Source organism: Harpia harpyja, chromosome 3 (assembly GCF_026419915.1).
Source record: "Harpia harpyja isolate bHarHar1 chromosome 3, bHarHar1 primary haplotype, whole genome shotgun sequence".
Taxonomy (NCBI): Eukaryota; Metazoa; Chordata; class Aves; order Accipitriformes; family Accipitridae; genus Harpia; species Harpia harpyja.
In genome coordinates, this window is record NC_068942.1 from 38,047,532 (window position 1) to 38,064,068 (window position 16,537).

At 34.5% G+C, this 16,537-nt stretch overlaps 1 protein-coding gene across 7 annotated transcripts in view; it reads right to left on the reverse strand.

The window, feature by feature from the left end:
* Window positions 1-8,308: 8,308 nt before the first annotated feature.
* The window catches only part of FUT8 (fucosyltransferase 8), a 131,787-nt gene continuing 123,558 nt past the window's right edge, over window positions 8,309-16,537 (reverse strand). For all 7 annotated transcript variants that reach the window (XM_052781958.1, XM_052781955.1, XM_052781956.1 and 4 more), the window contains 2 exons: window positions 13,719-13,869; window positions 8,309-9,268 (listed from right to left, as the gene is read on the reverse strand). In XM_052781958.1, coding sequence (XP_052637918.1) covers window positions 8,951-9,268; window positions 13,719-13,869 — 469 coding nt within the window. In that variant the 3' untranslated portion in view covers window positions 8,309-8,950. The remainder of the gene's footprint in view (window positions 9,269-13,718; window positions 13,870-16,537) is intronic.

Below are 16,537 nucleotides of genomic sequence, written 5' to 3' on the forward strand. Positions count from 1 at the left end.
TTACTCCTTCTAGAAACCTTTTTTGTCTATTATTTATTGTTTCAGGATTAAGAAGCCTGAACAATAACAAAATAAATTTTTTGCTTCCAAGAACTTAAAATTCAAAAATGTGATATATAGAAGATAAAATTTGATTAAAAAAGCAGATGTGCTGATAATTTAATTGTGTTTAATTTTTTGTATATATGCAGGTCTTTTAGAGATCTGAACGAACAGAGCAGAAGACCATTCTACGTATAAGACAGAGACAGGGAGGAAATCAGTTGAAAACAAAGAAATTAGGTTGGCACCACTGGTAGAGAAGTTGCTGGAGAAGATATTGCATAAATGAAGAGATTAATGGACATTGTTGTGCCTTGTACTAGCAACATGCTTAGAAAACTCATTTACAACTGCCTTTCAAGCGCAGACAACACTATTGTCCTGTACCCCTGGAACTGCAAGATAAATTCTAAAACAAAATAAAGCTGGATAAAACAGACTTAGGCAAAAGAGTGGTAATGTTGGTAGGAAAAAGTGTATCACATAGAATTAGCCCAAACTAGTTTCTGTGGATTCCATACCTCTACTGTCAGGGGGGTCACCACTCTTTCTCAGACAGCAATAAGAGCTGGAAATGCTTGTAGAGGCTTAAAGCTTACTTTCAGTACCAAATTGTTGGCTACGGCCAACCGTAGTAAGCTACTTGCCACAGAAAAGAAGTTAAAATCTACCTTGTGGTTTTGTAGGTCAGCAAGGCAAATTATGAGTATCTCAGAAATAAAAGATCAGACGCAAATCAGCAAAGAATTGTATTCTTTTCTTTTTTTTCAACCATTGTGTACGGCTTTACCAAAAGGAAATGCTTCAAGGGAAACTTTGAAGACCAACATCAACTAAACAGCACTGAGAAAATCCAGACCATTTTACTACAGAGGTAGTACAGTGGAGCACCTGCATTAACAGGACGCATCTTATGAGAAAGGAACAGAGTGTTCTGGAACCAATATCCATCCAGCATAAAGTCATGACAAAATAATGGATGTCTGTGAGATAAATCCTGAAGGGGCAGCCCAGGAAGAGAAGAACAAGACCTCCAGTCAATCACATCGGCAGATAAAGCAATGACTGTAACACCTTAATGTCAAGCCAACCATTCCCTTGGTCACATCCTCATCTTCTAGAGGTTTCTTCAGGCTCTTCAACAGATTCTATCCCTTCCTATTAGATACATAACTGTCTATGGTGTATGGATCTGTCTCTCCATAGCATATTCCTGCAATGTGTTACCCTGAGAATGAAGAAGGACATGAGTAAGCTCTAGCCAGTTCAACAACACGTGACAAAAGCCTATTATTCCAATGGCTCTTACTTACTCTCCTACATTCAATTTTAAAAGCACAAAAATGAAGGATATACGTTCACATTTACTTCCAAAACTCTCATTAACTAATATATACCAAGCCAGTCAGCAGTGGCATAGATATAAACCTGTTTCAATTCACACTGAAACAGATTTAGCATACACATGGTCAGTTACCTCGTCCCAAGAGAAGGAATGAGAGCAAACAAAGTATACAAGGTAATTTCCTAAATCATTATGCTGTTTCAGAACCAAACATATAAATATACTATCAATAAGAAAGGTCATCAGCATGTAGGAAGGAACTAAGAATACTTCCTGAATCCAACTTCTGATATTACGGTTTGGGTTGGGTTTTTTTTTTTTTAAGAATTCCTTTTCATGCACACATGATGGTGAATAAGCAATACATATTAACTAAACAAAATATTAATGCAACAGAAATAAAAGCAAACACTACAAAATCATATTGAATTTAGCATTATAGATTAAATGTTCAACTCGTATTATGACTACAATTATTATTCAGATTACTGTACTGTCTAGGGATCCTACCGAATGACGAGAATCCCACTGTGACAAAAGTGGTGGAAACACAAATAAAAGGAGACTCCTGGATCATAAATCTTATAATCTAAACATCAGACAAAAGAAATGAGTAAAACACTCAGAAACATGAGAACATGAGCTAATATGAATCAGTGTAATAAAAAGTCATAACACATCAGCAGCCCTAGAGAAATACATTTTGGCAGGCAGACACATCCTAACTATCATTTTTTTAATATTTAGAAAACATTTTTTCTGTTGTATATAAACAAAAGAAAAAAATTAAGCAAACAAATCCATCAATCCTAAATGTATTATGTGGAAGGTTCATTAGGGCTAGCCTTTATATAATCTCTAGTGACGCACAGGTTAAAAAAAATGGTCAAGCCAGCCTAACGAGATTTGTCTATCTTTGCTGAATAACTGAAATTTAGTCATAAGCAAAAATCATTTTAAGAAATATTAGCGCACAATGAACTCCATCTGAGGCAAGAAGAAACACTGTTTAATCCCACAAATCTGAACTTATTCTTTGTGTATAACGATTTTATTCTCAAGTGAAAACAAATAAAATTTTATAGATGTTACAAAGTGACCACAGATTTAAAATTATAAACTCATCACAGTTCATTCTCCAGCAATAAACTGAAGTAGTGAAGCAAACTACTCCCATCAACTAGTCAACCGCTTTGCATTGTCTTGGTTGGACATAATGGATGCCCGATCCCTTCTCATTCACAAAGAAGGAAGTAGGATGTCCTGTTTTGTGGTCTCCTTCCATTCTTCAGGTTGCTACTGTTTGGAAAGATATCAGCAAACATACTCAGCTTCTTTAAGAAACAGATCTTTTGTAGACAGCTGAAGTGGACGGCAATCTCTTCAGTCAGTGGATTCTCACAGCTGAGATGTAACATCCTTGTGGCTCTACTTGTAGAGGAGTAACTGAGAATTGTGCGGCTGTATTATACAAAAAAAAACTTGCCAAAGAAAGAGAGCAGGAATACTAAAACTAAGCAAAATAAAGGGTTCTAAGACTGAAGAGAAGAAAATGACCTGTCTCTCATGGTCCTGTAAAAAGACTACATTCAGATTGTGTCTCTATTGCTTGCATATTAAGCTGCAGGCATTAGTGTAGAAGTGCTAGCCAAAAATGGATAGGGAATGCTATGAGAATACATCTTTCATCTGGTCAAGAAACTTGCCACAGAGTGAGCTGTAAATCTTATTAGATAAGGAACTTCTATGCCTTGTAAGCCTTCTAAACACATATTAGGCACATCTGATTATGGTGTTTTCTCTTTGAATCCTTGACTATACCATTTAGGGAAAATACAAAAATGCATTTTGTAAAAAAAAAAATAACCTGCAAGAAATATAATTTCACATTATTATAAAAAATTAAATACGGACACTTGTTGTTCCTTGGATTCTTAGTTAAGTAATGACCATTAGCCACTAGGCAAGGAAATCAAAACACACTAAGCAGAAAAGTTTGAAGGTAGTTCATACGACCATGGCAGATCAGGCTCAGATGCAAGTAGGCAGTGGGGCTAATGGAAGAGCATAAAAATGTCATTGTCTTCAGGAAATGTTGATCTAGATGATTCTTTTAAAATGGTGTGACTGGAGGATGTCTTTAAGACAATTAGAGGAAATGTGGTAAGATCCAATATGCTTCCTGAATAAAATGTAGGATAGTTGGGACTCTGTCTCACCATGCTCAAGAAAACCCTTCATAAATATACTAAAATAAAAAACAAAATCTTGAGTCTGTATAAAGTGGAAAAATCATGCAAAATTGAAAGTAAAACCAGTATGTGCCAGCAGTTATATAACATGTACAGAACAGTCCAGTGGAGATTGCTCCTTCCCTCAATAGTGTCTCCTTAGGAGTCAGCCTAAGAGTGTGAAGTTAATTTTGAGCAACGGTAAAGACATTTTGGTGTAAATGATTGGCATGCCTTTGCATTAAACCAAACTTGCTTGAATTGCAGTGGCAATAGGATTCTGCTGACAAGTAAGTTGAGTCAAAGGAAACGAGCATACAAAATAAAGGAAGGTTCCACTGAATAGCAACCATCATCAGCACTGTTAGGTATTTGTACATGGCACCAAAAGGGGTAAAGAGGAGCAAACACATCAGTTGAAGGGATTCTCAGATGCCTCTAGTAATGCTGGAAGACCGCTGCCATATGTACTTTGATTCTGAGATAATCTTGTACACAGTGAATGCAACCAGTGATGCAGGCAGACAGACTAGCAATTTTTTCTGCAGACTTGGAAATTTTATACTATCCTCTTATTTGTATCATGCAGTGCCATATTTCATGCTTTTTAGAAATGAACAGGATACTATGAAGTCTAACCCAACCTGTTTGCAGTTGATATTTATGCATAACTTTCTTTGCTTCAGTCTTGCTCCCGATAAGCTTGCAGGAGCATATAGGGGACCTTGACAAAAGTCTGTAGACTACTATTAGAATTCTAGTGGTGCCTTAGGGAAATGGAACTTTTGTGAGTTTTAAATGCAATTTTAATTCAACATGATAAGAAAACCAAACAGTTTGTGCTCTTTGACACCCTGCTCCCAAGCCACCCAAATATGAATGAAACTGTAATATAGTAACAACCAATCATCAGAATATGACCAGCATGATGTTTATACACGACTGGGACTGGTATTAGGCAAAAATCAAAAGAGAGGTTGCAAATTTTAAGTGTTTCTGGCAAAGAGCAGAATGATTTTGCTGGCAGAGGTCCTTAACCCAGCATTGAAAGGTTTATCTGTGGTTTTATAAACAGATATAGCAAATTAAATTAGAAGTACAATATCATGTCTTCTTACCAGACTCTCTTCTTCCCACCTCCCAAACTAAGCAAATGATTTTTACCTGGATTCTTCAGACACTTGAGGGATTACATTGCAAAGAAACTTATGACCTGGAAAAACAGAAGTTCAATTCACTGTTTTGAAAAAGTTCCAAATGGTAAGTGCTACTCTGCCAGCATGAAGGAAAATCTCCCTTTCCTTATCAAGTATTTGTAATGAAATTTTTCTCTTTTATATTCTATTATGTTCCTATCTCAGAAGACAAGACCCTTATTTTATAATTGCATACCAAAGAAACATAAAACCCATTACGGAGGAAACTTCCACATTGTGAATCTCTCTCCATAAGAAAGGAATCATCAGTTCTCTTTTCTGAAGAATTGGTAAAGGAGAGAAATCCTTCTGGTAATTGCAAGTTTCCTTAAAATTCAGTGGTAGAAGGAGTAGACAAAAAACTTCTCTGAAGGCAAATATTTAAAAATTTTGAAATAAAACATCACCCTTCATGAACAAATCCATAATACTCTGAAGTTCACAGGGACAGGATGTTGGTAGAGGAGGCTTGGGAATCCCATGCATCTGACTGTAGGCTGGACTGAAAATCAAAGACAGAACTCAGGCTGGTGTAATTGCAGTGGTAGCAGCAAACTGCTGATGATGACCCCAGTCTCCAGGTGCACCAATGTCACAGAAGACTACTTAACTGAACTACTCAGAATAAATTCCTTAGCCCAGCTGGTAAGAAGCAAGTAGAATATTCAGTTTCCAGAGACTACATTTACCTGGCAAATAACTTATTACAGAGAACATGACAATGACAATGTAAAATAGCATAGAAGACTACCGTTCATATTATTTTTTATGAACACAACATGCACGCGCGTGCACACACACACACACAAATGGTTCATAAAGAGGAAAAATTTAATTAAACATTAGCTTGTTTAAAAGAGTATGAGGGCTGTCTTTGTTTTACGGATGTCAGACATGGTGGTTTGGTATGAGGCAAAAATTACATGACTGGATTGTTGCAGAGCTACAAGGTGAACGGAAGAAACAAGATGTATACGTGCTTGCTTGCAAGCATTCTGGCTAGTATCTTAATGAGTTCATAACTTCCAAAAGATTCAGCTTTCTTTAAGGTATTGAAGACAAAATTTTTTATTTCCTGTTATTTTACTTTTCTGTGAGCTACAATAAAAATCTGTGGGTCTCATTTTCTTTACCCATGGATCCTTCCATACTACCTGGAATCCACTGTAACTGAGAATAAAGTCTCTAATACTTATTTTGTTTAATATAAAACAAATTCAGTTTTAATGTCCCAAGGTCCCAGGATTCTAAGACATAACTAACTGGTAGTCTTAAAGGAAACAAATCTCTAGAAACAGATGCATCTAGTAAGCAGTCTATTGCTAGGTTTCTTCCTCTGAGACGTACTGCATTATAAGCACTAAAGGATCACACGGCCCAGGGGAATAAGGTCATAGCATCTACATTAGTATGTTTCTTAATTATTAACAATAATTTTATAATTTCATACCATTTCGTGATCATTCTGTCAAAGATGATGAGCTAATTATTCATTAGGTACTTAGAATATGTAACAAGGCACATGTACCTTGCCATTATTTTGTCAGATGTAGTCTGTTGAGGAATTGCCACATTATATAGGTATGTCTTCTATAACGTCAGTGTTTTCAGTTCTCTCATTACTTCATCAGAAGATCTGCTCTTGCCTTTGGGCTCATCCTAGATGTTCTGTTATTTATCATCGTTAGTGATATTTTCAATTGAGTTACCTGACTATGAAGGAATTTTCACATGTTAATTCATTTACAAATACTATTTCTGCATCACACTATAAGAAATGAGCTGGAAATGATGAGGTCTGAAGCTGTAAGTAAAGAGCTTCAAAAATAAAACATTTTCAAAATCTATAAATATCAAAGAGATAATGTAGTATCTGTGGAGAAATAATTAAATTAGTTTTCCCAAAGATAAAATGCATTGATCTAATCGTTAAGGAAGAAATGTTTGTGGGTTTGGATTTTTTTTTCCCCCAAGTTGAAAAAGCAGCAATAGCTTTTTATGTACAATTCAAATTTAGGTAAGAAAAAGTTACAATTTAGCCTACATTTGTGCCTCTGAAATACCACAAGTTTGGCTAAGTTAGTGAAAAAACTTATCAGAATCACTTAGACAGGAAACTAACATCAAACAGCTTCCTTAGTAGTTCCAAAATACAGAAACACCAGTTAATTCTAGCCATCTTTAGTCACAAAAGTCATAGTCTTCAGCATTTCTCGGCCACTCTTACTCATTTGCCTTTATCCTTCAATCCGTCTTTAAAACCCATTTGGTATCTATGCTCATTTTTACTGATAAGTCTATTTAATACAGCTAACAGGCAATTTATCTTTTTTTTCCGCAGCAGTTTTCAACTTTGATTTTGTTATTCTTTTTCAAACACAAAATAGTTTTTCAGTTGAGGAACACATAACTAGAAGGGTTCTATAGGATCAGTCCTGCAAGTAATGTCAGAAAGAACTACTCTGTTAATTCCTTTACATGCCAATCAAGTTCTGTCTTACTCACCACTATTTCAATTGGAAGACTGTTGCTGAACTTCACACCACCAGAGATTTCCTTTTACCTTTCAGCCTAAAATTTATTCATGGTCAAGTGCATCCATTCGTTACGTCAACACTGTCCTTGGTCTATTAATAAATACAATTAAACATCCTTTCAACTTTTGCTTTGTTAAGGTCAACCAGCCATGCTTTTTAATCTTTACTCATGTGGCATTTTCTCAGTGTCTGAATAGTAAACATTTTCTGCACTTCCAGTATCCCAGACTGGATTGCACTGGAACCTGTATAATGCTATTAATAGTCTTTCTATTTGGAAATAACGTCTTGATATCTAGTACATTTTTTTATATATATATATATATATACACACATATATATATACAACCCCCAAATCTACAAATTTGTTTGTAAAATTATTTTGTAAATTATCTCTTTTCTTAATAGAGAACAGACTAGCAACAGATTTCAAAACACTAAGAATTACTAACAATTTTATGTCATGCATAAAAATTCATCCTTGTGTATATTTCCTTGGAACCTACTATTTTGGGGATAAACTGTTAGATTTTTTTAGAGTACTCTAGATTGACAGGTTCTATAAATGGGATAACCTGAAGTATTTTCCTTAAAAGTAACTACATTCAATGCCAAAATGATAAATGGCCATCTATAATACCCTAAAAAAAAAATATTTTCAGAAGAGAAACACAGAAGGTAAAAGAACAGTGCTAGAGAGTAAATGTAAGAAATTGAGCCACTGAAGTCATCCTGCTGAAACCCACTGTCCACAGAACTGAGCAACACTGTGCCACTAAGCAGCTGTACTACATAAGTGTTTAAAAATTCAATGAAACTCCAGCTACTTTTTCCTTTGTGGGTTTTGTGTTTTGGTTTGGTTTGGTTTTTTTTCAATCAAAGGCAATGTCCAGAAACATTATCAATACTAAATAATCTGTTCATGGTATTACAAAAATTCCTAACAGACAGTGACTATTTTATTGTTGGATGCATCCTTTATTTTATTAATGATGAGAAGTAATCAATGGAATGCTAAAAATAAACTTGTAAAGAAATCTAGTCTGAAATCTGAATCTGTTGTTTGAAGCAAGTTCAGTGGTCACGGTAACACCAGTTGAAGATTGACTCTTGCTCATTGTAATATAGGCATGGCTCTTCTAAAAAGGTCACAAATTTTTCAAATATAGGCACCATGTTTTAAATTTTGCACATACAAAATATGTTCATGTCACTCAAATTACACAATGTGGCAGTGTTATAAGTCTGAACATTATTGTCATTTAATGGCAGAGAAAAGAGCCCAAAGCTCACGTAAGACTAATGACTGGGACAAATCCTGAAAAGAGACAAAAAGTATAAAACAACAGTATTCCTGTTGCATGTAGTTTTGTGTGTGCATGTGTGAGAGTGCATATAACAAAAAAATGTTTAAGAGTAAGTTCAGATAATAGCCCATCCATTTGTTCTCAGCTTCTTATCCAGTTTCATTGCTAAAGGCTTTGATTTTAACTGCATCTTAAAATGCAAATTCAAATCCCATATAAACCATTAGTTAGTGCGCTGACTGGTTCAAACCAATCAAAATTGAGAATTACTGCCAAATGTCTTCCTTTTAATCTACTTGTCAGCCTCTGGGTACGTAGGATACTTGACTGTCTCAATTTTCTCCTTAACTTTATAGGATGGGTACAGGCCTGTTCTTCCTAATTTCCTATTGATGCCTTTTGAATAACCATCCCAGTGGTTTCCAGCTACTCCAATTATATCTCCAGGTTCCATAGGAATTTCATCAGCAGTTCGTGGATGATGAGCATAAATAGCAATCTGGTTGTGGGCATTCTGTCCCCCAAAGTAGTAGATATCATCCAAAGAATGGAAATACGCTGAAGCATCTGGATGCAATGTCTGCATAATTTCATAGGCAACTCGACAAACCTTAGAAATAAAAACAGAAGAGAGTCGTAAATACTGTGCCTGCCTGCAATACACCACAGAAATCAGCAACCAATGTGTAACAATTAAATTTCACAGCAGATCAAGTTTTGGAATGTCCAGGTAAAAAACAACCAGCCAACCAACCAACCAACCAAAAAAACCCCAAAAACCACACCAAAAAAACCACCTGCATATTTACTAACAAGAAGCATACAATTCTGCAGCATTTTAATTAGTACTCTGGTGATCAGATGTGGTAAATAAATAAATAGATAAATAATTAGAACAGTCTACTTTTCAGCAAAAATTGAAAACCTCTATATGAACACTAGCTATCCTGCTTTTTAAAATGAATGATATGTAGCCAATCAAATGTAAAAGCAAATTCATTTTCCTTTTCTACTACTAATAAGAACTGTGTTTTACTTCCATCTGAACCTTTAAAACTTACATTTTCAAAATTTATTCTGCAATAATGAAGCTTTACATTTACTTTTCTAAAGGAAGCTCCAATTTTCACAATCAAGCAGTTCCAGAAGTCCAAGCCTTTAAAATACTGTTAATATTAGAACACTGATAGAATTATGACTGTTGGCAACTTGGAAGACAACTACATGAAACTGAATTCCAGCAAGACAATAATGATGTCGGTGAGGAGAAAGATGCATTTTAAAGCGGCATTGTATCACATTTTATGAAGGGAATTTTCTTCAGACTGAAACCAGGTCCCCACATCAGAATCGTGTCATGTATCTCAGAGTTGCCAGAAACACAAAAGGCTGCCACTATATTAAACAAAGCTCTTTTCAACAATTGGCTAGAAAGCTCTTCTCTGTCAGGTGTCTGATTTGGCCACTGTGACCTTTCTGACTTCTAATCTACGTTACTGTATCTTTCTCTGATTTTGTGTAAGCTTGAAAAACTAACAATACAGCAGACTTCTCCAATACAAAGAAGCATTTGAGCTTTTTCATAATTTTCAGTCTATGTAAATATAGTAAAGCTTGATTTTACTTTTTTCCCCTCTGAAGATATGGTGAATAGAACTTTGATCAGTCAAACTAGACATATTTGTACTTTCCTAGCTTCTTTGAGAGAGGCATTTGCTTTAAAAATGTGATAGATTTCCTTTTATCCCTCTCCATCTGACCTTTGAAACAGTTTTTCAGAAGTAGCTTTCAGAAGATCAGGCTGAAGTTAATTATTTCAAAGTACTTGTTATAACCCATAATATAGAAACAAATTTGATTACCCATACATTGGTAAGAGGTTATTTATTTTATAGCTTCTGTGACTGTTTTTAATATTTTGTTCTCTGCATGTGCGCGCACCCCAGAAGGAGGATACACACACACACACTCTCTAAAAGACTTTAAATCTTTTCAGTAGAAATGCTTTTTAGTGAAAGTGTCCTGCATACCTGACATAAAAGTTACAACATCTCCTCTCAGCAATTGTTTCCTTTGTAGTGCCAAACCTGGGTAACTAAACTGTAAGCTGTTGAGGGCAGTAGACAAAGAATCCACATGCAGGATTATAATTAAAGCCAGCCTCACATTTTTTATTCATGGATTCACTTGTTTTCTAGCCTGTATACTTAAATGTACAAGGCAAAATACAAAGACTAAAAAATCCTGGAAGGAAATGAGATTATGAAGAAAAATATGTCAGGCAGAGGGAGCTACAATTTCATCTAAATGAAGACTGAAGAGACAAAAAAGCTCTTTGTTTTAATGTGCAATCTTAATTCTGCTACTGTGTTATGATTTGTGTAACTACCACGTGACTTTTCTATGCATCTCAGTTAATGTGATGTTGCTGAAATACAGTGCCAAGGTAGGTTGTTTCCCTTGACTCTACATCACTTGATGGGCATAATTTCTTTAACAACAGTATTTTAATCAATGTCCATTCTTCAGCTTGTATCAGTATTCATTTAGTTGTAGTAGCATAAATCAGAATTAATATAGGGGACTTCCTAAAGTGCCCGATTCTATTCACATATACCGTAATTTTCTCTTAATACCTCTGTAATGAAGTTTTGACACTTTTTGCAAGGAAAAGAAAATGGAAAAGAGCCAGCATGCAACTGATTAATGTGAAAGTCCAAAATCACACTGGAAATAAATTAGACTACATTCTTATCCTTATTTTCTCTTCATAGAGATTGGACAAAAGATGGTCATTAACAGCCTGATTTTGCTTATATTCAATGCCAAAGTAACCACCAAACTGTTTATTTCATTGATGAAAGGACAGGGATAGTAGTTCAAATGTTTGAGATCAGAGGATCAAATTTTAAACCCGTAAAAGAGAAATCTTTCTGAACAGTGGGAAAACTTGCAACAGACCTTAGAAAAGCCCAATATATGAAAATGCTGTAGAGATCCACATTGTTGCATGACCAGGAAAACTGGTGCTAAATGATTTTTGAGGAGTTTGAATTATGAAAGCACAAGAAATTGCCCAGAATAAATTAAGCAGATGGCTGGACCAAATTCATAGTCCCGGCTATTGAGAGTAACAGTCTAATACAGGATTTCCTAGACTTTAGCAGAATTTTCTGCAACTCTGGAAAACCAAATATGTCATCCAGCAAACATGTCTATTGTCAAATGCAGGGAGATGCAAAATGAGACCAGAGCTCAAAGATACCACATACCTCAAAGGTACCCTCAAAAGGGGTTGTACTAGACGACCTCCAGAGGTCCCCGTCAACTTGTATCACCATAGCTATGTCAATGTATTTTAACATATATTCTTTTGAAATGACTTCAACACTTACAATTCAATTACAATATATTCTGTCCAAGCCGTTTGTATATTTAAACGTTTCTTCTATGTTTACACCCAGTATTTTATTAAAACCAAAATTTACCACTTTTAACACAGTTACCTGAATATAATAATAGCAGAAAATGTGACAGATTTATTAAGTTTTTATCCAAGACCACATAGTTATTCCTTCAGAATATGAACTGTCTGTACACCAATGCATGTGTGGCATTTAAGACATACAGCCCCAGGTCTTAGCTGATGATTACCTCTTTCACTGTGATATGTTTCAGTGGACATACTTTAGCTGAATCAAACATTATTATAAAAGTGGATGGCTCCTCAAGAGCTTTTCTTAGTGAGGATTTTTACTTCGGAGTTTATTCATGTCTTGGTCTGCAGTAGCCTATATTAATAACCTTCTAAATGTGCTATAAAATGTCATTTTCTTCACAGGGTTTGGGGAACAGTGAAAAAAATGTATCCACAAGCATGATTGAGGGATAAGAGGCTTTTCTATACTTTTTCTGGTTTTGCTGTCTTCTTGCCATGGTAATGTTATTAAGAATTCTGGCTGTCAAGGTCAATATATCACTGTATTGATCATATATTAATATTATGCTTGTTACCTATCTAATTGTCATTACAGTACAGAAGACAATTTATATTTGAGGCTGTGGAAAACATTTCGTTTTGAAGTGATTTCAACTTTCAGGTTTGTGTCCACTTCCATGTAACAGTACAATCATGCGTGATCATAATCTATCGCCATCTATAGTTGAATGCTTTTGTAACCAGGAGTGTCACCTAAGAGCATATATGACAACAGTAGGTAAAAAACATTCACTCTGTCTGATTTCAATCATATTTTGCCATACTTGAATCAGCATATCAGTCATAAAATACTGCTTTCTGATAATTTTTAATCTTAAAACAGTTTTTCGTGATATATGAAATTAATATACAATATGATGTAATAAAGAAGAAAATGCCAACGATGACAAGTATATGATTCAGTTTTCTAATGGACTCCAACTTACTTCATCAGACCACTCAAGAAAGGAAGCTTGTAGCATATAATTATCTGCAACAAGAATTCTCTACAGATTACAGTGGTCAGAATTCACGTTTATTGCGCTGCTGCTGGATTGCTAGAAATGTAATCAACTGTAGAGAAATTAAATGTCTGCTTTCCTCATTCTTTTCCATTCGCACAATCAACTAAGGCAACAGCAGGCATGTTTGAACTGTAGCAGAGTGCACTGATGTGTAGAAATGGATGGACACAAGTTACATATTAACTTAATGCGAAATTAAGAAGTGTTAAAGATGTTTAAAATTTTTTTTACTTATTTCAAATGCCTTAACTAAGCTGCATAGACATGGATGAATACAAGTTATACATTAACTTTATGCAAAACAAGGAACTCTTAAACATGTTTAGTATTCTGTCTTGTTTATTTCAAATGTCTTAATTAAGCCAGTAACTTCCACTGAAGAGAAGTAATCAACTAGTGCTTACAGTCCTCTAAATGTTCACATAGCATACCCAGCCTTTACTTCTTCCCTGAAGTTTTCATGAGAGAGCACTGAGAATAAGATAACAGGAGCATGAAGAAAACTAAGATTTAGAACTTGTACATATACTCTGCATTGTATTTGTATTGCTGTTTACCTGGGACGAAAATGTACAGACCAGGAAGTCTGCCTGAGACAAAAAGTGAATATCCAGAATAACACCTCTTAGGGAGTTTTCAGTGTATCGGTTATGAAGTCCTGCTGACCAGGATATGGAGTTATCACTGATAAATTCATAATTTGGATACCTGTGAAAATACAATACACTGTTAATAGCAAAGTTTTGGGGGTTTTGGTTTTGGGGGTTTTTTTTAAAGAAGCATCATCTTTGCTGCAAAATAAGGTTGTTAATTTGTTTCAAGCGAGTCTCTGCTTTACAGGGAATGAATTATAATTTTGCTGAATGGTCTAGAATGTTACTGCTGCCTCCAAGCATGCCCTCTCTTCTCCAGAAAAAAAGAAAATTAAATAAAAAGACACTGTAAGTCTGTCAGAGATTTAACACTGTAAAAGAAGTGAAAAAATATCAGGAAGTATAGGCCACATTCTGCTAACGCTACCGATTTTAGATGAAATATAAGATCACTTTGCTTGCTCTACTGCTAAATAGAATATAGGATTGTGTCTTTACTAGACCACATTTTGTTTATTACCATACTCTCTATTAGATACTAATTATGACACTGTGGAAGAAAATCAGTCTCCTGTAAAAAGAACATATTAAATAAACTAATCTAAACTAACAACAACAAAAAAAAGTCTTTCACAGTTATTAAGGCTGCATGGAGAACAAATTTTGCAATTTACTGGTCGAAAGGAAATAAATGTAAAATTTCATGTCAATACATCATTCTTGACATATCATAAACAAAATATTAATACTTTAAGTTAAAGTATTTTTATTTGAAATACAAAACCAAACCTTGGTTTGTATTTTTTAAAAATAAAACTAAAAGTTTTTAACATATAACAATGACTTTGAAAGAAAAAAAAATCCTTTTTAAAAATGTTGAAAAAGAATGGTCTTTCTCAAAACATTTGTACTCCTCTACTGGGGAACTGAAATCTGAAATAAACTGCAAAAAGCAGAACGAATTAATCAAATTTTCAGTCAGCCTCCTACCAAAATTAAGTTTTATATGAAAAATTCGAGGTAGATGTAACAAAGATGATAATTAGATTGCTGTTACACAATAATTATATTTCAATCATGCAGTGCAACTCATGTGACTAACCTGGCAAGTACAAAATTTCAACTACAGGGCTAATTATGAAACAATTTAAATAAAATCTATTTTTCAAATTTACAACTTCATAGCAATTATAAAGCAATATATTACATAAGATAGTAAGGCAGCTAATATTACATTTGTAAGAACTAATCATTCTTATACTGTTTAATAAAGAAAATCAGAATATAGAGCTGGCCATAACACTGGAGCAATAAGAACTTAGACCTGTAACTAAATGCTTCAAAGCCTGACTGTCCTGTGCTGAACATTGCTCAAAATAAGGTTTACACTCACCAGTTCTTGGAAAGTTACTTAAGTTAGCATGCACTTGTATACAACAACGCAGCATGTGCATACACTCTGGACACATGGTAAACATGATTATGACAGTCTCTTATAAGAATATGCCTAACTGATTATATTTTAATGTTAAAACTATGGGAAAACTGTTTTCAAAAGTGAAGGGGGCAAATATAGCAGGCTTTTCCATCTAACATTCACTAGCTGTGGCTACCAAATCAGGAAATCTATCTCAAAAGCAAATCAAAAAGCCATATGCAAAACTTCCACATTTGAGGAAGAATTTTAATTTATCTTCATAATGATTTTAATAGCATTTTATGTTCCCAAGAGAAACACCTGCTCTAACAAAAAATAATATATGTATGGTAAATTTCCCAGAGATAGCATGACAACTTTAAAGGGTGCATCTGATCATGAATGTCAGGGGAAGTTCATGTTACATTAAAACAAAGACAAAACAAAACAAAAAAAGGAAGAGAAGGTGGAAATATTATTCATTTGGAATAACTGATAAGACCTCTTCTGAGAAATTATAGAAGCATATGGATCAAGAAATAGTTTTTTCAAGATGAACTCTATCACAGTCATCATTTTCTTTCTTATCTTCTCACATCTTAACATTTTTCGTCAATATTTAACCAGCTCTCAAAATACAACAGATGACAACACAATATTTGTGATACATTCTATTTCTGTTTCCATTGTGTGAATCATATTAGTATTTTTTTAAAAGAAAAAAAGTACAGACCAAACGGAAATATGTCATACTTTACTGTGAAAACTAGCTGAGGAACAGAGATAGGCATCAGTCTTATTTCAGTGACACAACTCTGAGGGGAGCAACATGAAGCAACATTTAACAGAAGATGTCATTTCTAGGGACAGCGAATATAGTGAAGATATTTGCACACCCCTTTGCAAGTTCTTGGCATCAGGAATACTGCTAAAATTAATCACTTCCTTCAGAGTTCAAAAATCAGGATCCATGTGCTGAGTACAGACAACAGAACCTTTCTTGAAGAATCTAATTTCTTACTAGCAAAAGATCAGTCTAATAACTTAACAAATTAAGCACATCAAAAAAAGTGTCATATTGGATCTGGTTAAAAAAAAAAATCAGAGTTATTTACACATCATCTTATGCATACATTTAAAATTTTCTCCTTCCTCCCTTTATTCTGGAAACAGTCTTTTAGATGCTTTTAAATTTGGTCTTCAATACCATTTTGTAAAGTTGATCCAAATTCACCTAACCAACAGTTTCAGAAACCATTTCTTCAAACCAGTGATCCAAGCTTAGCATTTATCTATTCACATGTTTAAATTTTCAAACAAGCACTTTTATGTTGTGTCCCCCACACAATCCTACATTCATGTTTGG